This window comes from Theropithecus gelada, chromosome 5, assembly GCF_003255815.1.
Source record: "Theropithecus gelada isolate Dixy chromosome 5, Tgel_1.0, whole genome shotgun sequence".
Taxonomy (NCBI): Eukaryota; Metazoa; Chordata; class Mammalia; order Primates; family Cercopithecidae; genus Theropithecus; species Theropithecus gelada.
In genome coordinates this window covers 89847656-89869703 of record NC_037672.1, presented here as the reverse complement: position 1 = coordinate 89869703, position 22048 = coordinate 89847656, and the positions used below count along the sequence as shown (strand labels likewise).

General features: G+C 39.7%; 1 protein-coding gene across 3 annotated transcripts in view; it reads left to right on the top strand.

Moving 5' to 3' along the window:
- SPATA18 (spermatogenesis associated 18) overlaps positions 1-22048 on the top strand; it is a 45164-nt gene that overhangs the window by 11946 nt on the left and 11170 nt on the right. The window contains exons 5-10 of one of the 3 annotated variants that reach the window (XR_003119450.1): positions 9114-9209; positions 10868-11107; positions 15735-15996; positions 18110-18268; positions 19110-19285; positions 21758-21931. Coding sequence is in view for 2 of the 3 variants with exons in the window: in XM_025385465.1 (XP_025241250.1) it covers positions 9114-9209; positions 10868-11107; positions 15735-15996; positions 18110-18268; positions 19110-19285; positions 21758-21881 (1057 nt within the window). In the remaining variant the exon portion in view is untranslated. The remainder of the gene's footprint in view (positions 1-9113; positions 9210-10867; positions 11108-15734; positions 15997-18109; positions 18269-19109; positions 19286-21757; positions 21932-22048) is intronic. The other 2 variants (XM_025385465.1, XM_025385466.1) reach the window with 2 other exon arrangements.

The following is a 22048-nucleotide window of genomic DNA, read 5'->3' as shown; positions in this document are numbered from 1 at the left end:
GCCTTGTTCTCTGATGACATTTACATTTTTCTAAGGAAAAATATCTGTATTGATTTAGTTTTGCCTGATTATAAAAATAATACAATTTTCTTTTTCAAAATGCATACAACAAATAAAAATTGATGAAAATCACCTGTTTTCTTGTCCCCATTAACATTTTGGTATATTTTACTCCAGACATTTTTTCTTTGTGCCTGCACCTCCACACACACCCATTCATATTTCCAACTGGAATCATAATCAATGAGCAGTTATATACCTGAAGCAGTCAACATTTATAATTGTAATATGCAAAAAGCATACAATCTGTAATTTATTTCAACTAATGTGAGCTTATTTTGAAGGATCCTTCAATAAGCCACTTGAAGGTCACACAGTCATTTTTGGTTTATCGTAGTCCATTTTCTGTAAACATTCAGCTCATTCCAAATGCAAACATGCATTAAGAGCTGTGTTTACCCTCTCATGGGGTCTCCCTTCCCCTCATCCTTTCTAGGGAAGGGATGCTTGTATACTCTCCTGATGACGCACAAGAAGTTTTTGGTCTTGTACTGCCCTCTGGGTTCTTGCTGGCCTTAATTTCATGTAGGCACTAGTGTCTTGTGCTGATGGGTCCTGAGTTGTGCATGTCTTGTCTGGGAAGGTCTCCTGGGACATTAGCTAGCAATTGCTGCAGATGACCCTACGTTTTCCTCTAGTTGTGAGGCAGGGCATCAAACCTTTACTGGTTCTTGATGGCTGTCAGCACTAGTAGGGGCCAGCGTTTCCCACTTTTCTTTCTTTTTTCAGTGACACTGTTGTTACCTACAAGGGGCACCATGGATCAAGAAATTTAATGCATGCTTTAAAAAAACTTTTCATTTGAAAATAATTTCAAACACAGCAAATCCGCTAGAATAGCACTAAAAATTTCCATATGCCCTTTCATATGCCTTTTGCCCTATTTGCTTTATCACGTGTGTGTTCCTTCTCTCTCTATATATATATTTTCTCTACCAACCATTAGAAAGTTGCATACATGAAGATGCTTGCTGCTTTTCCCTGGATTTCTTAGTTTTTATTTTTGTTTTTAATTTTTTATTATACTTTTTCAACGTGCAGATTTGTTACATATGTATACATGTACCATGTTGGTGTGCTGCACCCACTAACTCATCATTTACATTAGGTATATCTCTTAATGCTATCCCTCCCCACTCCCCATACCCCACGACAGGCCCCGGTGTGTGATGTTCCCCATTCTGTGTCCAAGTGTTCTCATTGTTCAATTCCCACTACAGTGTTTGGTTTTCTGTTCTTGCGATAGTTTGCTGAGAATGATGGTTTCCAGGTGCATCCATGTCCCTACAAAGGACATGAACTCATCCTTTTTTATGGCTGCATAGTATTCCATGGTGTATGTGTGCCACATTTTCTTAATCCAGTCTGTCGTTGATGGACATTTGGGTTAGTTCCAAGTCTTTGCCATTGTGAATAATGCCGCAATAAACATACGTGGGCATGTGTCTTTATAACAGCATGATTTATAGTTCTTTGGATATATACACAGTTATGGGATGGCTGAGTCAAATGGTATTTCTAGTTCTAGATCCTTGAGGAATCGCCACACTGTCTTCCACAATGGATGAACTAGTTTACAGTCCCACCAACAGTAAAAAGTGTTCCCGTTTCTCCACATCCTCTCCAGCACCTGTTGTTTCCTGACTTTTTATTGATTGCCATTCTAACTGGTGTGAGATGGTATCTCATTGTGGTTTTGATTTGCATTTCTCTGATGGCTAGTGATGATGAGCATTTTTTCATGTGTCTGTTGGCTGCATAAATGTCTTCTTTTGAGAAGTGTCTGTTCATATCTTTTGCCCACTTTTTGATGTTTTTTTTTTTTTTTTTTTCTTGTAAGTTGGATTCCTAGGTGTTTTATTCTCTTGGAAGTAATTGTGAATGGGAGTTCATTCATGATTTGGCTCTCTGTTTGTCTGTTATTGGTGTATAAGAATGCTCGTGATTTTTGTACATTGATTTTGTATCCTGAGACCTTGTTGAAGTTGCTTATCAGCTTAAGGAGATTTGGGTCTGAGATGATGGGGTTTTCTAAATATACAATCATGTCATCTGCAAACAGGGACAATTTGACTTCCTCTTTTCCTAATTGAATATCCTTTATTTCTTTCTCTTGCCTGATTGTCCTGGCCAGAACTTCCAAATTATGTTAAATAGGAGTGGTGAGGAAGGGCATCACTGTCTTGTGCCAGTTTTCAAGGGCAATGCTTCCAGTTTTTGCCCATTCAGTATGATATTGGCTGTGGGTTTGTCATAAATAGTTCTTATTATTTTGAGATACATTCCATCAATACCAAATTTATTGAGAGTTTTTAGCATGAAGCGCTGTTGAATTTTGTCAAAGGCCTTTTCTGCATCTATTGAGATAATCATGTGGTTTTTGTCTTTGGTTCTGCTTATATGCTGGATTACGTTTATTGATTTGCATATATTCACCCAGCTTTGCATCCCAGGGATGAAGCCCACTTGATCATGGTGGAGAAGCTTTTTGAGGTGCTGCTGGATTCAGTTTGCCAGTACTTTATTGAGGATTTTTGCATCGATGTTCATCAGGGATATTGGTCTAAAATTCTCTTTTTTTGTTGTGTCTCTGCCAGGCCTTGGTATCAGGATGATGTTGGCCTCATAAAATGAGTTAGGGAGGATTCCCTCTTTTTCTATTGATTGGAATGGTTTCAAAAGGAATGGTACCAGCTCCTCCTTGTACCTCTGGTAGAATTCGGCTGTGAATCCGTCTGGTCCTGGACTTTTTTTGGTTGGTACGCTATTAATTATTGCCTCACTTTCAGAGCCTGCTATTGGTCTATTCAGGGATTCAACTACTTCCTGGTTTAGTCTTGCGAGAGTGTATGTGTCCAGGAATTTATGCATTTCTTCTAGGTTTTCTAGTTTATTTGCATAGAAGTGTTTATAGTATTCTCTGATGGTAGTTTGTACTTCTGTGGGGTCTCCCAGTTAGGCTACTCGGGGGTCAGGGACCCACTTGAGCAGGCAGTCTGTCTGTTCTCAGATCTCAAACTCAGTGCTGGGAGAACCACTACTCTCTTCAAACCTCAGTTGGAAATGCAGAAATCACCCATCTTCTGTGTTGCTCACGCTGGGAGCTGGAGGCTGGAGCTGTTCCTATTCAGCCATCTTGGAACCCTTTATTTTTATTTTTATGTTATTTCAATAGATTTTGGAGAACAAGTGGTATTTGGTTACATGGATAAATTCTTTGGTGGTGATTTCTGAGATTTTGGTGCACCTGTCACCTGAGCGGTATACAGTAGAACCATTGTGTAGTCTTTTATCCCTCACCCTCCTCCTTTCTTTCCCTCCAAGTCCCCAAAGTCTATTATATCATTCTTTTTTTTTTTTTTTTTTTTTTTTTTGAGACGGAGTCTCGCTCTGTCACCCAGGCTGGAGTGCAGTGGCCGGATCTCAGCTCACTGCAAGCTCCACCTCCCGGGTTTACGCCATTCTCCTGCCTCAGCCTCCCGAGTAGCTGGGACTACAGGCGCCCGCCACCTCGCCCAGCTAAGTTTTCGTATTTTTTAGTAGAGACGGGGTTTCACCGTGTCAGCCAGGATGGTCTCGATCTCCTGACCTCGTGATCCGCCCGTCTCGGCCTCCCAAAGTGCTGGGATTACAGGCTTGAGCCACCACGCCCGGCCTATTATATCATTCTTATGCCTTTGCATCCTCATAGCTTAACTCCCACTTATAAGTGAGAATATATGACATTTGGTTTTCCATTCCTGAGTTACTTCACTTAGAATAATGGCCTCCAGCTCCATCCAAGTTGCTGCAAAGGCCATTATTTCATTTCATTGTATGGCTGACTAGTACTTCATGGTATATATATACCACATTTTTTTTATCCCCCCATTGGTTGATGGCCACTTACGCTGGTTCCATATCTCTGCAACTGTGAATTGTACTGCTATAAACATACATGTGCATGTGTCTTTTTCATAAGATGGCTTCTTTTTCTTTGGGTAGGTATGCAGTAGTGGGATGGCTGTATCAAATTGTAGTTCTACTTTTAGTTCTTTAAGAAATCTCCACACTGCTTTCAATAGTGGTTGTGCTAGTTTACATTCCCACCAGCAGCATAAAAGTTTTCCCTTTTCTCCACATTTACTCCAACAGCTATTGTGTTTTGATTTTGTAATTACGACAATTCTTGCAGGAGTAAGATGATATCGCATTATGATTTTAACTTGCGTTTCCCTGGTAATTAATGATATTGAGCATTTTTTTCATATGTATATTGGCTGTTTGTATATCTTCTTTTGAGAATTGTCTATTCATGTCCTTTGCCCACTTTTTAATGGGATTAATTGTTTTTTTTTCTTGCTGACTTTTTTTGACTTCATTGTAGATACTGGATATTAGCCCTTTGTCAAATGCATAGTTTGTGAATATTTTCTCCCATTATGTGGGTTGTCTGTTTACTCTGCTAAGCAGAAATTTGTTTTTGTTTCTGTGTTTCTTCTGCTGTGCAGAAGTTTCTTAGTTTAATTAGGTCGCATTTTATTTATTTTGTTTTTTGTTGCATTTGCTTTTGGGTTTTTAGGCATGAATTCTTTGCCTAAACCAATATCTAAAAGAGTTTCTGATGTTATCTTCTAGAACGTTTGTGGTTTCAGCTCTTAGATATAAGTCTTTGATCTATCTTGAGTTGATTTTTGCATAAGGTGAGAGGTGAGGATCCAGTTTCATTCTTCTACATGTGGTTTGCCGGTTTTCCAAACACCATTTGTTGAATAGGGTGTCCTTTCTCCACTTTGTTTAGTTTTAACCCACCTGTGATTGTTATTCTGTTTTTAAATTTAAAGTATCACTAAAAGAATTTGTTCTCCACATTCTGTGGTAGCCAATTCTCTCTTCCCTCCCTTACTGTGCCTACTTGTCTCTTAAGTCAGGGTGCTGCCCCTCTATGGAATGAATGGGCCACCCAAAGTGGTTTCCTATGTCTAACCTTGTGGAGACTGGATTGGTTCTGATTTAGTCCCAAAATGCAAATTCCGATAATTATGGACAAATGACCACACGTCGGCACAGGTTTGATGAACCCCCAGGCAAGGGAAGACTTCTAAATTTTATGCCTGGATTCTGGTTAGGAATCTTGCTTTCCCTCCTCTCCTATATCTAAAGTATCAGAATGTCCAATTGAATCTATCCCCTATACTTTCACACCTGCCCTTTTCTATTCCACCACCTTTGCCATGGTTCAATCCTCTGATATCTTTTTCCTGAACCAATTGCTTCCTTCTAACTGGCTTCCGCACTTCCATTCTTGGTCAACCACCATCCATTTTCCACTTAGCAAATATATATATACACACATATATATATGTATATATATATAAAATTGTATCAAGTCATCATTCTTTTTTTTTTTTTTTTTTTTTCTCTTTTTGTTTTGAGACAGAGTCTCGCTCTGTCACCCAGGCTGGGGTGCAGTGGTGCGATCTCAGCTCACTGCAAGCTCTGCCATCCAGGTTCACGCCATTCTCCTGCCTTAGCCTTCTGAATAGCTGGGACTACAGGTGCCCGCCACCATGCCTGGCTAGTTTTTTGTATTTTTAGTAGAGATGGCATTTCACCGTGTTAGCCAGGATGGTCTCGAACTCCTGGCCTCATGATCCGCCCGCCTTGGCCTCCCAAAGTGCTGGGATTACAGGCATGAGCCACGGCGCCCAGCCATATCAAATCATCCTTCTGATTAAAAGCTGTTAGTCTGCTCCTTTTTCAAATATTATATTTTATTTTAAGTTCCCGGAAACACGTGCAGCATGTGCAGGTTTCTTATATGGGTAAACATGTACCACGGTGGTTTGCTGCACAGATTAACTCATCACCTAGGTATTAAGCCCCACATGCATTAGCTATTTATCCTGATGCTCTCCCTTCTCCCAGCCCCCAACAGGCCCCAGTATATATGGTTCCCCTCCCTGTGTCCTTGTGTTCTCATTGTTCAGCTCCCACTTATGAGTGAGAACATGTAGTGTTTGGTTTTCTGTTTCTGCGTTAGTTTACCGAAGATAATGGCTTCTAGTTTCATCTATTTCCATGCAAAGGACATAATCTTATTCCTTTTTTGGCTACATAGTATTCCATGGTGCATATGTACCACATTTTCTTTATTCGGTCTATCATTGATGGGCATTTGGGCTGATTCCATGTCTTTGCTATTGTGAACAGTGCTGCAATAAACATACATATGCATGTATCTATAATATAATTATTTATATTCCTTTGGGTATATACCCAGTAATGGGATTGCTGGGTCAAATGGTATTTCGGTTCTAGATCCTTGAGGAATCACCACACTGTCTTCCACAATGGTTGAACTAATTTACATTTCCACTAACAGTGTGAAAAATTTCCTATTTCTCTGCAGCCTCGCCAGCATCTGTTGTTTCTTGACTTTTTAATAATTGTCATTCTAACTGGCATGAGATGGTATCTCATTGTGGTTTGATTTGCATTTCTCTAATAATCAGTGATGTTGAGCTTATTTTTATATGTTTGTTGGTCGCATAAATGTCTTCTCTTGAGAAGTGTCTGTTCATGTTCTTTGTCCACTTTTTGATGGGGTTGTTTGTTTTTCTCTTATAAGTTTGTTTAAGTGGTCTCTTCTCTTTATACTTAGAAAAAATTCTAAATTTCTCACCAGGGCTCTCATAGCAGCCCTACTGATCTGGCTGTATTTCTGCCCCAGTGTCATCTGTCACTTTCTCCTGACCCAGTCTACTATCTACTTCCTCACCTTGAGGCCTTTGCCTGTGCTCTTCCATTGCCTGAAAGAACTTTCCAGTCTTCCACTGGCTCTTTGCATGCCTGGTCTTTATTATCTTACAAGTCTCAGCTTAAATGTGCCTTTCTCAGAGTCCTTCTGTGACCACCATACACTGAAAGGTCTTTCTTCTCTCTAATTCTCTTTCACGGTTATCTGCTTTTCTCATAATAGCACTTATGAGAAAAGTTAGAGAGTGAAGTCACAACTGGGAACTTAAAAAAATAAACTTGCTTGTATATATATGATCTATCTCCCCAACTAACCTGGAAGATCCAAAGGGTTACTGTCTTGCATTGCTTTCTTGACACTGTTGTATCTCCAGTACTGAGCATCATGCCTAGCTCACAGTAAGTACTCAATAATCTGCTCAATGAATGGATACACAACAAAATATTTAAATAGAATGTCAGCCTGATTAAAACAATTCTTAGCATATGAATGTACTTTTCTTTCTTCTCTTTGTATGATATCCAAACACATGAAATTAGCATGTATGTTTGCTTGTATGTGCATCCGCTTGTGTGTGTTAGGAGAAAAATACCCAAGTTCTTAATTCCTGCTTGTATTTTCCTCCTTTTCTTGATCCATTTTCTACAGTTTCTTTTCTCTTGATAAAAATGCTCATTTTCACATATTTACTTTTAAAAACTTGTTATCTCTTTATATTTGAATTAAATCATACTAGTTTCCTTTCAATCTCCAATAGCCATATTATGAAGTTAATGCTATTTTTTGCTTTCTTTTCATCTTTAGATATTTCATTCATTCCTTTCTCATTAAAAAAATATACCTTGTGACAGGCACTGTTTAGGTGCTGGGGGTAGAGATGAATAAAATAAAATTATTGCTCTCAAATAGTTTATAGTGTGAATGCAATGAGGTAAATGTGAGTGGAGCGCCGAGAAGGGGAAACAAACTTTGCTTGGGAGAGTTGGGGATAGTATGTGGAAGGCTCTTGCTGAATGCGCATTTATTAGAGGAGGAAGCAGGTAGGGGATGGAATTTTGGATGTCTGGTTAAGATCTGTGGGATTGACAGGGATGCTGTTAGCACATTATTTCTCAGGCTGCTCCACTCTCAAAGTGAAAATCCCAGTGTTTTGCCCTCCACTGTTCTTCCATCTAGAGGGAAGGATAAAGGCTGATGTGAGTTTGGAAGGCAACTGCACTATCTTAGCCTCAGGACAAGTGCTATGATCTCTCTGGCAGAGTCAGAGAAGTCAAGAAGACTTTGTCAACTCAAGTCTCACTGTTCTGGGGTAACTTCATTAAGGACCATTGGTCTTTATTCAACATCATCTATCTCACTTCCTTTTTTTTTTTGGAGACATGCTCTTACTTTGCCACCCAGGCTGGAGTGCAGTAGTACAATCAAAGCTCACTGCAGCTTCAAACTCCTAGTCTGAAGAGATTCTCCCACCTCAGCCTCCTGAGTAGCTGCGACTACAGGCACACACCACCACACCTGGCTTTATTTATTTATTTATTTTTTTATGGAGACAGGGTCTCACTGTGTTGCACAGGCTGGTCTTGAACTCCTGAGTTCAAGAGATTCTCCTGCCTTGGCTTCCCGAAGTGTTGGAATTACAGACATGAGCTAGTGCACCCAGACCCACTTATTTTTTAAATTAGATAGACCTAAATAATACGATTTATTATGATTTGTCTACCATGAAGAGGATTTGAAACTGATAATGACAGAGATACAGTGAAAACTCAGAGAATTTGTGTTCAATAAGTAGTAGAAGTCAGAGGCAAGAAGACATGAAGTACCTGATTGTCAAGGGTGATTGTGAGGACTTTATAGGTGGGCACATAATTTTTTTAAATATTGAGGAAGTCTGCAGCTCCACAGTGCAAAGCAATAAAAATTGATGTTGGTATATTGTAGAAAAATGGAGATTTTGTAGAGAAAGCCAACCTGGGGCTTTGATGTAATTAGAGCAGATGAATTAGGAGGGTGAGAAGGAGAAATTGAACAAGTTTCTTTGTCCTTTATATTCTAATACTAATAGTCTTTTGGGGGTAGTAGCTCTGTAATTTCCCAGTGTTTGACATTGAGCAAAGGATGTTACCATGTTTTAGCATACAAGTCCACCACAATTTTTGCAATATTACCTGATTGAATGCAGATGTCTTTTAACTTGATCTTGTTTATGTTGAACTATGTCATATACCAGAAGTTCCTAAGTGAGCCTCTGCCTTGATTTAGAAAGTCTGCCAATTTTGAAAAATCTATCTTTAGTTACTGATTTCTCTTACAGTCTGGCTGAAACTGAAAAGAATCTTGAAGAAACCAAGAACAGATCGGCCATATCCCTGTTGGCTGCAGAGGAGGAAATAAATCAGCTAAAAAAGCAGTAAGAAAAAAATGACAGGATTATTGCAGCCTAAATCATTGAATTTAGCTCTTTTGGTGCTCCATTACAACATGAAAGAATCTGTTCACCACCAGAGAGAAAATGCAGAAATATTTTTATTAATTATACATATATATTTACTACAAAAATATTACTTATCTACTATAGAAAACTTCCAAAGTACAACATAGTGTAAAGGAATACAGAAACCCTTTCATAACTCCAGAGCCAGTGACTGTTAACATTTTGCATTCCTTCCAATTAATATATTAATAATAGAGTTAAGACTACAGAATAAAGTATATAAGTATACAATTTTGGATCCTAACTTTTCACCTGACATTGTTTTCCTCTGTCACTAAGAAAAAATACTGCAGAAGTTAGTTTTAAATAGGTTCATTATGTTCCATCATTTGGGGATTGAATATTTACTTGTATACTAATTTTCAACATTGAAAATAATATTGGGATAATTTTTGTGGAAAAATCTCAGTTGAGCCATCTGATTATTCCTTATAGATAAAATTCTAGAAGGGGAAAATAAACATTGATCTTTTAGGGTTATATCTTCCTGGATCTTAATTTTGATCCCCCCCTCCCAAAAGAGTAAGTGGGAGATGGATTTTACACACACACACACACACACCCCCCTTTTGATTATCTTCACACGTGTTCCAGTGGTTCTGATTTCATCAGGAACACCCATAAATTAGCTAGGAACACTGTTCTAATTTCTACTTCTGTCTTCCCCTTCCTCATCATTTAAATCTCTAATTTCCTATTTGTTAAACCTTCTCAAATCCATCGATCATATTACTCATCAATTACCTATAGCACCAATTCTGTTCTTTACTGTTTGTATTGCAGCTTTTCATTCCATTACATCTTTAGCTTCTTTGTATCCTTCTTAATCCTACTTTCTTATCTTCTTAATCTTACCTTTTCATCATACACCCTTGTCATTTTCGTCACAGCATGTTCTCTTCTTCCGGCTTTTGCTTTTGTTTTATGGTGGCCACGCCTCTTTGTAGCTTGATGAGGATGCCAATTTTATTTCTAAAGATTTTTTTTGTTTGCTACATTATTTTCATAGGTTCATACTTCTAGCTAGTTTTGTGGATGTTATTCAGTTCCCATTATAGTTTTCTCTCATATTCCAACTATTCAGAGAATCAAAGATTCTAATTAATATTAAATATTCCAATTAATATGTTACAAATATAGTTGAGACTATTCAGAGAATCAAAGAACTAGTGAGGGTAGGAGATTATATTGTAGAACAGCTTCCTGTGTAGCTTTTGGAGGCCAAATGTTTTCAGCGTGCAGTTAAGATCTGTCCCATACTGTCCAACATGGGACAGTATGACTATAAGTCCAGTGTTTTTGCTACAGGATCTGTATGAGTGTCCTTTCTTTAGGAATTTTTCCCCATGCAAGCTGCAGACATAGAGTGGCATCCTGACCCTGGGAGTTCTGTTCCTTGCTAATTTGTTCATTCACATGTATTTCCACCAGTTTCCCAATGCAATAATGGCAGGCTGAGTAGAATAGCCTCTGTTGGTAAGCATGCCAATTGCTGCTTATTACCTTTCCTTCCTTCCTTCACTCCCTCCCCTCTCCTCTCTTACCTTCCTCTGCCCTCTCTCTTTGCTGTTCAGGCTTAAAACTCTTCAAGCTCAGGAGGATGCCCGCCACAGAAACACAGATCAGAGGAGCTCAGAGAATAGGCGGTCAGAGCCTCGGAGCTCTGAGGAGCGGAGGTGTGAGCAGTGGAGTTCACTCAAGCGGAATGCAGACCAGCGGGACACAGAAGTCACATCCGATTATAAGAAACAGCTCCGAAACCTGAAGGAGGAAATAGCTGTTCTGTCTGCTGAGAAAAGTGCCCTCCAAGGAAGGTCAGACAAACTCTCAAATATCTAATTTAGGCTCTTTTTGCTAAGTTAAGGGATCGGGGAGGGGAAAATAAGTAAAATGATAAAATGATACCCTGAATCAAAACCTCAGCAATCTGGCAAGCTTTCAATTGTAAAGGGATTGTTTTCTTAACTGCCCCCCTTCCAGAGAGAGAAAATACCTCCTGAGTTGCCAGCATTTGGACACTAATTAACTTTGGGCTGAGAGATATGGAGAAGGAAAATTTTTTTTTTTTTTTTTTTTTTTTTTTTTTTTTTTTTTTTAGACAGAGTACTGCTCTGTCGACCAGGCTGGAGTGCAGTGGCATGATCTCGGCTCACTGCAACCTTTGCCTCCTGGGTTCAAGTGATTCTCCTGCCTCAACCTCCCGAGTAGCTGAGATTACAGACACACACCACCATGCTCGGTTAATTTTGTTCTTACTTTTAGTAGAGATGGGGGTTCACCATGTTGGCCAGGTTGGTCTCGAACTCTTGGCCTCAGGTGATCTGCCTGCCTCCACCTCCCAAAGTGCTGGGATTACAGGCGTGAGCCAACGTGCCCGGTTGTAAGGAAAGTTCTTTGACTTGAAACCAGAATTGTGCGGGCCTATGGTGCAAGAGGTGGTACCCTCGTGGAAAAACTGTTCTGTAATATGAGGGTCATTTTCTCTGAGGCCTGGGAGTCCTCTCTCCAGGGATACTGTCCATTTTACTGCAGGGTATTTCCCTTTTGTATCTGACTTTGATGGGATGTGTAGGTGAAGTGTTCTTGTGAAATCCCTTTCAACTTATGGACAGATGTTAAGACAGGCCATCAAGATAGTGTTAAGTAAGGACAAAGGAGATGTTCCTCTGGAGTCTCTGCATTTTCCTTATTCTTTTTAACAACCCGCGTCAAGCCCCTAATGTGTTCTGCTCCAGGCTGTGAAAGTCCCTATTCCCATTCTCTAAATGTCACCACAGTCTTTAATTTTGAGGAATCATTCTGTCAGTGTTGTGTTTGTGCCAACTTGTATTGACTCCCAAGAATGAATTATGTGCCTGTTTGACATGGTGGTAGTATTTACACCATGGGAATTGGCAAACACCGTAAGTGAGTCTCACCCTACCCAACCCAACCTCCCTGGCTGTTGTACTCAGTTTTGCATTACCTTTTGCCAGATAGTTTCTTCTGTAAAACCTCCCTTTTTGGAGACCCATTTACTTCGGGCTAGCTAGTCTGATAATTTACTTCATACTTGAGGGCAATATAACTTTTTATTGATACAGTAGTTTATAATATACCTAGTACTTCCACATGTATTTGCTCATCTGACCTTCTAATCCCCACCTCCACCCTAAAACAGGGCAAAAGTTATGTATCTGAAAACTGGGAATTCCAGCTACTTAGGAGGTTGTCATGGGGAAGATTGCTTGAGCCCAGGAATTCTAGACAAGCCTGGGCAATGTGGCAAGAACTCATCTCTAAAAAGAGTTAAAAAATAAATAAATTAGCTGGGTATGCCTGTGGTCCTAGATCCTCTGGAGGCTGAGGCAGGAGGAACTCTTTAGCCCAGGAGTTCAAAGCTGCAGTGAGCTGTGATTGAGCTAAGGGATTTTTGGAAACCAATCAGTAAAGGTTTTGGCCCAGTTTTGGTTACTTTGGGAGAGTGTGTTTAACCATTTGGCTTGTTCGAAAATTTCTTGGACACGAGTTTCCACTTTTCTAGACACATTAATGTAGATCAACAGGTTTTACTGATGACAGCACCTTGTTCAGCTAGGAGATAATCTAGAGCTCATCTATTTCAAAAACCATTCCTGCTAGTGAGCCTAAAGACCTTTCTAGCAGCGATAGACTTGCATCAGTATTTGCTAAGGCCAGTATTTGCCAGTATTTCAAGGGAGGTGGTAAGTTCCCGTGATGTGATTTCATGGTAAGTAAAACTTCCCCAAGGGGCAAGAGTTGTGATAGTTCCCACAACTCTGGCCACAGTAAATCCTAGGGCCCTTTTTCTTCTAGAATGGGATTCTAGATTGGAAATTATGTTCAAGACAATGATTTGGGTGGGAGCTATTGTACCCAGAGTACAAACACCATAATGAAAAGAATCATGAAGATGGAATAAAGCCAAAGATTAAAAAGAGTTTAAATAATTTTTAGCAGTGCCACAAAGCCATAAGAGCCCAGGAGGGGCATCCAGGTAATATGGTGTGGTTGGTTTCATTAAAATGTTGGAAACAAAGGAAAGGGGCCTCTTGACAGTTTTTGAGAGGCTCCACAGGAGAGGAAAAGTCATGTTAATGTCCCAGCTGGTTGGGTGGGTGGGGGGCACAGCGGTGATGTTCAAAACCAGGGAAGTGTATGTGAAATGGATAGGATATAAGTGACATGATGGTTATTTCCCACATTGGTTTTATCATTCTAGTAACATACATGAGTGGTATTAGGAGTGCAAGGGATGGTGTATACTGGAGGCCTTACTATATTCGTTTGTTTGAAAGGCTTAAAAATGGGCAGTGATGAGATAGATTCAGAGTTTTGTTGTAAGAGCCTAAGGCCTCAAATGGGTTAATGTTACCCACAGGAGTATCCCAGGGTGTACATCCCAAAGTAGCATTACAATTAAAGAAGTTCCAATGATATTGTAAGTATGGATGGTGGGGGAAGTAATAAGATTACACAAAGGTGGAGATGTTTCCCATTTTACCAGCATAGAGAGAAATAGTTAGGGTAGGAAGGTGTGATAAAAAGTCTTACTCAGCCACAATTAGATTTACCCAAAGCTCATCCACAGAAATGGAAAAGATAGGGGCCTGGAAGGACTCAAGGCCCCACCAGTCATCTAGAGGATGACTTTCAGAGGCTTGATTATAATCCAGGAATAGAGTTAGAGGTGCATGTCCTTCCCCTTGTCCTTGTTCTGCAGAATCCCCTTGTCAGGTATGTTGGTGAGGTTGTGGCTATTATGGCTTAGGAGAAAGAAGTGCCCCTCTGTCACAAGGAAGGGAGGGACACTCACTTTTCTAATGATGCTCTTGTTTGCAAGGAGAATAGGGTCCTCATTGTAACCTGGAGGTGGCTTGTAACCTGGAGGTTTTGGACATTTTCTACTCTAGTGTCCTGGATTTCTGCAGCGATGACAGACCCCTGTTCTGTTAGTGTTATGGGGACGAGCCTTGGGATTATTGGCTAATGAAAAAGAATGTGCCAATGCTGTCACCATGTAATGAGTGTGGTGCTGGCACTTTTCCTCCTCCAATGGAACTGTTTTTATTTTAGATATTTCCTCCTGATTATTGAAAATCTTAAAGGCTATGTTTAATAAAGTAAGAAAGGGAGTTTGTGGGCCTTGTTCTAAGTTTTAGAGTTTTTGTCTGATGTCTGGGGAAGTCTGACTTAAAAAATATGTGGCCAGAATGGATAGGCCCTTAGGGATTGGGGGGTCAAAACTTGTGTATTGATGCACGTCCTCCACCAGTGTAGCCTGGAAAAGGATGGGACTCTCAGATGGCTCCTGAGCGATTTCTTGTAATTTAGAAAAATTAACAGGTTTTACTACTGCCTTTTTCATTTCTTCCAACAAAAAAGAGATCATATAATCTCATCTGCCCTTGCCTCTGTTTGGGCCGGCATCAGTGGCCTGGTATTGCCAATTGGGTTCTGTTTTGGGGACAGCTTCTGCCCCAGCTTTAGCATTGTTAGGATTATGAACATGAGCTTCATCTGCCCAAGCTTGACCATATGCGTGATCTTTCTTCATGGGAACAGCAAGTAGTTAATACCACAAATATGTCTTGCTGGGTTCAATCAAAGGCAATAGTCAAAACCCAAAATTCTTGAATGAACTTAGAGGGATCCTGGCTAAATGAACCCAAACTTGGATTAAATTTGTGAAAGATCAGACATTGGAAAAGGGACATGAACTTGGATTGCTCCTAAATCTCCATTAGCCACCTCACAGAGAGGCAAAACATTTTGGGATTTTCCGAGGACTCTGTACCAGTGTTATATGTAACTCCTGTATGAGTATCTGAGAGGGATAGAGTATCTGGACATGGAGGTGATTGATTAGGGGATGGAGCAGATGGGGAGAGTATAGGTGAAGCATGAGCAGGCTGAGGACAGCGTGATAGGCAAAAGGGTCAGACACCAGAATCGAGGAGGGAGGAAGTTCCTTGAAAGGATACATGAAAATTTTTATGTAATTTTGAGTTTTTGGATAAAGCCAGAAAGACCTGAACATATGGGACCTCTGAATCCCTTTTGAGGTTCTGGTAAAATGAGTCTAGATGTAAAATAATATTGTGATGCAAAGTTCCATTAATAGGTCAATTTGATTTATTAGGGACTACAAAAGAAAATTATATGCTTCTTTTTGAGAGTTTATAGGTCAAAATGGGACTGATTTTTAAGAACGCATGCATTCTGGAGATGTATAGAAATTCTAGTTACTTATAAATTTTTGGGAAAGAAGTCTGGTACCAGATGCTGGAGTCAGATGATAGGGAAGTCTAATCACTTCTGAATTACTCAGATAAGGAGTTTTGCCTCCCGATGGTCGGATTGATTGGCCACCAGGTGATCTTTGCTTTACTCAAGAAGTAAATCAAAGGGTTTCCCTGGCTGATTCTGGCTCACCAACAGGTCCTCCAGGAGCCGGTCTCCCAGCCCTGCCCCTCGCAGCCGTAGCTGCAGCCGCAGCCGATCTGCCAGCCCCTCCACGGCTGTCAAGGTCAGGAGCCCGTCCCCAAACCGCTCCAAGCTGTCCAATGTGGCGCGCAAGGCTGCCCTCTTGTCCCGCTTCAGCGATTCTTATTCCCAGGCCCGCCTGGACGCGCAGTGCCTGCTGCGGCGCTGCATCGACAAGGCTGAGACCGTTCAGCGGATCATCTACATCGCCACAGTGGTATGTGACGCCTGCGGGACCCCCGGCTCCTTGGGGGCAGCGCGGAGACAAGTTTAGTAACGTGAATGGAACAACATACAAAGACTAGTGGATCCTGAGGTCACAGAAGCGGGGGAGATTCCAGTCCCCCCATCTGTCTCCTTCCTTCTTTTTCATCCTCCTTCCCTTTCTTCCTCCTTTCCTCTTTCTTTCTTTCTTTCTTTCTTTCTTTCTTTCTTTCTTTCTTTCTTTCTTTCTTTCTTTCTTTCTTTCTTTCTTTCTTTCTTTCTTTCTTTCCTTCCTTCCTTCCTTCCTTCCTTCCCTCCCTCTTTCCTTCCTTCCTCCCTCCCTCTTTCCTTCCTCCCTCCCTCTTTCCTTCCTTCCTCACTCCCTCCCTCCTTTCTCTCCTTCCTCTTTCTCTCTTCCCATCTCTCTCCCTCTCTCCTTCCTTCCCTCCCTTCTTTCCCTCCCTCTCTCCATCTCTTCCTCCTTCTTTCCTTCCTTTCTCCCTTCTTCCTCCATTGTTTCCTTCCTCTCCTTCCTTCCTTCCTTCCTTCCTTCCTTCCTTCCTTCCTTCCTTCCTTCCCTCCCTCTTTCCTTCCTTCCTCCCTCCCTCTTTCCTTCCTCCCTCCCTCTTTCCTTCCTTCCTCACTCCCTCCCTCCTTTCTCTCCTTCCTCTTTCTCTCTTCCCATCTCTCTCCCTCTCTCCTTCCTTCCCTCCCTTCTTTCCCTCCCTCTCTCCATCTCTTCCTCCTTCTTTCCTTCCTTTCTCCCTTCTTCCTCCATTGTTTCCTTCCTCTCCTTCCTTCCTTCCTTCCTTCCTTCCTTCCTTCCTTCCTTCCTTCCTTCTTCCTTCCTTCCTTCCCTTTCATTACAAATAGTTGGGGAGTGAATCATTTTCACAATCGATAACTATACATATATATATGAATAGTTATATAATATTTATTTAGTTAGTTATATTGACCGGGCATTTGTTTAAGAAGTATCCATAAATGCCGGACTATCTCAAATGGGTTTATAAAAAGTTGATTTGCACTGTACCTTTTGTCTAATATGGGCATATTAGACACAGTGGATATATTATTGCTAATGGCTGTCATTTGGTTTCCTTTAGTTCTTAAAAAAAATTAGAAGGTTGTGATTGTGTTAACACTTCTGTTTATTTAATTAAGAGTAGTTATTAAAACTGCTAACATATCAGCTATTTGAGTATGGCAAATTTTAAAAGTGCATATATGTATTCTTCCAAAACAAATATGTTTGTTTTATGGGTTAATGCCATACAAAGATACTGAGAGTTCATGAGGAGAATTGTTAAATATTAAGAAACAAAACAAAACATTAGTATGAGAACAGAATTATCAGAAATACTGAATTTTATCCTGTATTTATTCATTTAAATCAGGGGTTAGCAAACCATGATCTATGGACCATATCTGGACCTGGCTCATATTTCTAAGAGAAATGCTACTGTAAGAATGTAAGAATGTTTTTAGATTTTTAAATGGTTGTAAAAAAAAAAAGACAGAAACTGTATGTAGTTCAACATGCATACAATATTTGCTATCTGGCTCCTTATAGAAAAATGTTTGCCATCCCCTGGTTTATATAATTAAGAACCACTTACTAAGTTAAAGCTCTATCAATGTACAGGCCACGTCTTCTGTGCATAACTGAGTTTTCCCAATGCTTACCACACCATAGGCATTTAATAAATATTTGTTGAATTAAAATATGCCAGGAAACATGTCTGAGTCTGGGTATGTGTTTATAACATGAACACTAGACTGATAATTTTCTCTTATTTCTTGACCAGTAATGTGATATTGGCATGGGCTCATAGCAGGGGATTTATTTCCTTCAATTTCCACACTGTCCTGTTTCCTGCACTCAGAATTTCTAGAACAATGGTCAACTGTCTTGATGTTAGTGAGCATGGATTATTATATGTTTATGTACTTTTCAAAATTAGAGATGTATTTTCTTCCAGATTAAAAATGTTTTTGATCAACTGTGTTTAGTTATCAGAAGATCAATATGATGTTGAAGCTTGGATTCTTTCTAATTCCTTGCTTTGGATCTCTTCATTTACCTCTTTTCACCAAAAAATTTGCTACATTTTTATGTGCAGGAGGCATTCCATGTAGCAAAAATGGCATTCAGACATTTCAAGATCCGTGTGAGAAAATCATTGACACCATCTTACGTGGGGTCGAATGACTTTGAGAATGCTGTCTCGGATTATGTCATTTGTCATCTTGATCTATATGATTCTCAAAGCAGTGTCAATGTAAGTGTTGGGTCTCTTATTAGGACTGGGTTACTTCTGCTGCTATTTATATTGAGTACTAATAACTCAGAAATCCATCCAATATTACATATTCTATGTAATGACAAAGAAGAAAGGAACAACATTCAATTTACTTGGTAGCACCTGCCATTATTGACTGTTTCTTCCTTAAAAATATTATGGGGAAAAATTGTCTGAGTTTCTTTAGATAGGCTGTTATGGTCAGGAGATGGAATATCATAATACTTAAGAGCAAGGATTTTGGGAAAAGTAAGTATGGATTTGCTTCCTGACTGTGACACTTACTAGCTGTGTGATCTTACACATTTACTTAATCTCTGTGTGCTTTAGTTTTCTAATATTTCAGTGGGAGTAAAAATGTTCATTACCCCTAGAGTCACTGAGAACATTAAATGAAAGAAAGTAGGCAATTTGCTTAGCACAAGACTTGGCACATAGTTAACACTCAGTAAAAGCAAACTATTATAATGATTGTTACGGATTATGAACAATTCAGAGTTCTGTGTTGGCACATCATACCCTTGCCCAGAATAGAAAAATAAGGCAATGATAAATAAAAGCCACAGAAGGTTTTTTTCCTTGCTTTTTTAGGACTCTCTTGGCTTTTACTGTGTCGTTTCTACTCTGTGTCCTCTTTCCTCCTTCCCTGTGAATGGGTGGCAACATCTTTCTCCTTTTAGCACATGCACTGTTTCTCTGCTTTAACTTGTTTTGGCTCACATTCTCTTTTCCCACCTCCCATCAGTCCTAATATTCTTAGGATGTTAGAGTGTTTTTGTCACGAGCTGATAACAAAGTGATGCCATCTTTTGTTTTTCAGGATGTGATCCGAGCCATGAATGTCAATCCCAAGATTTCATTCCCTCCTGTCGTCGACTTTTGCCTTCTCAGTGACTTCATCCAGGAGATATGTTGCATTGCCTTTGCAATGCAGGCCTTAGAACCACCCCTAGATATTGCATATGGGGCAGATGGAGAAGTTTTTAATGATTGCAAGTAAGAGACAGAGGAGCAGAAGCTAAGGGATTCATCATGAGTACATTGTCTTGTCTGTTTCCTGAGAACAATGTAGGGAAAAGAACTCTGGGTGGAGAAATTAACAGACACTACCTGATTTCCAGGCCCTACCATATACTTCTCTGTATTCCAGGGCAGGACCCACTCCTGGAGTTATTTTCCATTGAACATAACGTATTGGTCTTTGGGGGAGAACTAGTGAGGACTTGGAGCCTATCTAGAACATTTTTTAAAAGATGCTCTATAAATACAAATATGCATTACTTTCTATTGGTTTTTATTGCATTACTCAGCCCAGGATTCTCAAAGTATGATGTGTGGATCACCTGCATCAGAATTACTCAAAGTACTTGTTAAAAATACACATTCCTGGATTACATATCCTGATGTTTTATGCAGTAGGTCTAAGATGGGGCTCAGGAATCTGCAATTTAACAACCACCCAGGTGTTCCGTATGCACACTAATGTTTGAAAATTAATGCTCTTGACTCCATTGTCTAGGACCAATAGATTGCTACCAGCTTTTACAAGAGAAATATTCCCTTATAAATTAAAAGACATTAAACTAATTTAAAACATTGTATTGTGATTTCTTGAGATCACAGGTTATAGCTGGAGATTATCTGGGAAGAAATCAAGCTAGTGGTTAAGAACACAGGCTCTGGCCTCAAGCTGCTTGGGTTCAAATTTCAGCTCCACCACCTATTAGCTGTATAATGCTAGGCAAGCCACCTAATTTTTCTATTTCTTACTTTCTTCTCTATCCAGTGGGGGAAATAATAATGCCTACTTCCTAGGGTCGTAGAAGGTTAGTTGAGATAATTCAGACAAAGCACTTAGGATGCTGTGCATAAAGCATGAAGTGAGTGCCCAGGAAATATTCGCTCTGGGTTTTTGTTCAGGTTGTAAAGTTATGCCCAGCATTCCTGCAAGTTTGCTGATGAGGGAGGATGGATAGTACCACTCAGAATCATTCACTTTCTTTCACTTATGCAAATCACAACAATAATGAACTTTCCAATTGCCTTATAGCATGTCATATTTTCTTGCCATTGCCCTGCTTCTAGTTTCTCCAACATGGATCAACTCATGGAAGAGTTGATATTAGGACATTACACTGCAGTTGGGTCTTTTTGGTTTCCTTACAGGGCACATTATCTTCATTTGTCTCCTTTATTCCTTTCTCCTTTAGAGGATTGATAGTTCCACTCAGAACCATTCAACTTTTTAGTTTAAGGATTCTGCACATGTCAAAGACTTCTGTAGGGTCTCTTGCTGACATGCCTTTAACCAGAGGGAATGTGAAGCTTCTAGGGTATTCTCTGGCCTGTGTGCCTGGACATCTGTGCAGCTGGAATTGGATTTTCTAACAATGATTGGATTTGGTTCTACTTCTAGAACTTCACAGAACAAGGCTAACCCTTTTTCACCCTGGCAGCCTTTTGTGCATTTGAAAGCAATTACTCAAATCCTCCTCCTTCTGGCCTCAGGACTTCAGGTTTTCTTCATATGAAGTAGGTTTAGGACTTCTTGACAAATAGATTCATTGTCTTGGTCTGTGCACCTTTTAAAGAAAGTGAACTGACCAGCCTAGAGGGACTAACACCCTTTTTATTCTTATTCTCCATTAATTCAGCTAACTTGCAGTAGCTTTCTCTTTCTTTCTTTTTTAGCTTTCTGACAGTGTTTATTCATTTTGAGTACTACTGAAATCTGCTGTATTTTTACTTGTACTGTGACTAAACCATATGTCTCCTCTATTTGTGCAAATACTTTTTAGACTCAATTATAGGACCTCATATGTATTCACATTTTATTTTATCTTATTAAATTCAGCTTATTGTTCCAGCTTGCTGAGCTGTTTTTAATGTCATCTGTTTTTTTTTTTTTTTTTTTTTTAGCTAACCACCTGCATCTTTGAGCATGTTTTCTATATTTCATACAACTTATTCATAAACATGATAACTTATCACAATATTGAGAGAGAGCCCTCAGCATCTTCCTTTGGGTTTCTGTTAATCCATTAGTTACCCCTCTTTGGATATGATCATTGAATTAGTTTCCAATCCACCTACTTAAGTTAATCATCCTCCTATATTTCTTTTATTTTGTCCAGAAAGACAACATGAAAAATTCTATGGGAAGCCTGATGGGACTTCAGATAGCTAGTCTATGTCTTTAGAATTCCCCTGAATTGCAACTCTTGTAATCCTGAGAAGAGAAGGAAAACAATTAGTTTGACATGATTTGGTCTTAGTGCATCCATGCTGGGTCCCAGTTATCATTACTTCCTGTTCTAAGAGGCCACAAACATTCTTTAATAACAGAATTTGTTCTATATTTACTTGGATCTGAGCATAATGCAAAATGAAAATTCACACTGATGTTTTCCCCTAGACATGCTCCATAATTGCTTAACTTCTCTTTCTTGTTTTGTGTATTGAAAACAGATACCGCCGCAGCTACGACTCGGATTTCACGGCTCCCTTAGTCCTCTATCACGTGTGGCCTGCTCTCATGGAGAATGACTGTGTCATCATGAAGGGAGAAGCTGTCACCAGGAGAGGGGCTTTTGTACGGTGGCCTTGCATAGTGACAGTTCATCCCAAGTGTTTGATTCACAAGTTCGAGAACATTTATAAACCCAGAGATTCTATAAAAGAAGTTTATAAAAAGTTGATAAGATTTCATACAAAGGAGAGGATGGCGATGATCTCGAAAAGAACTGATTCTTTTCTTTG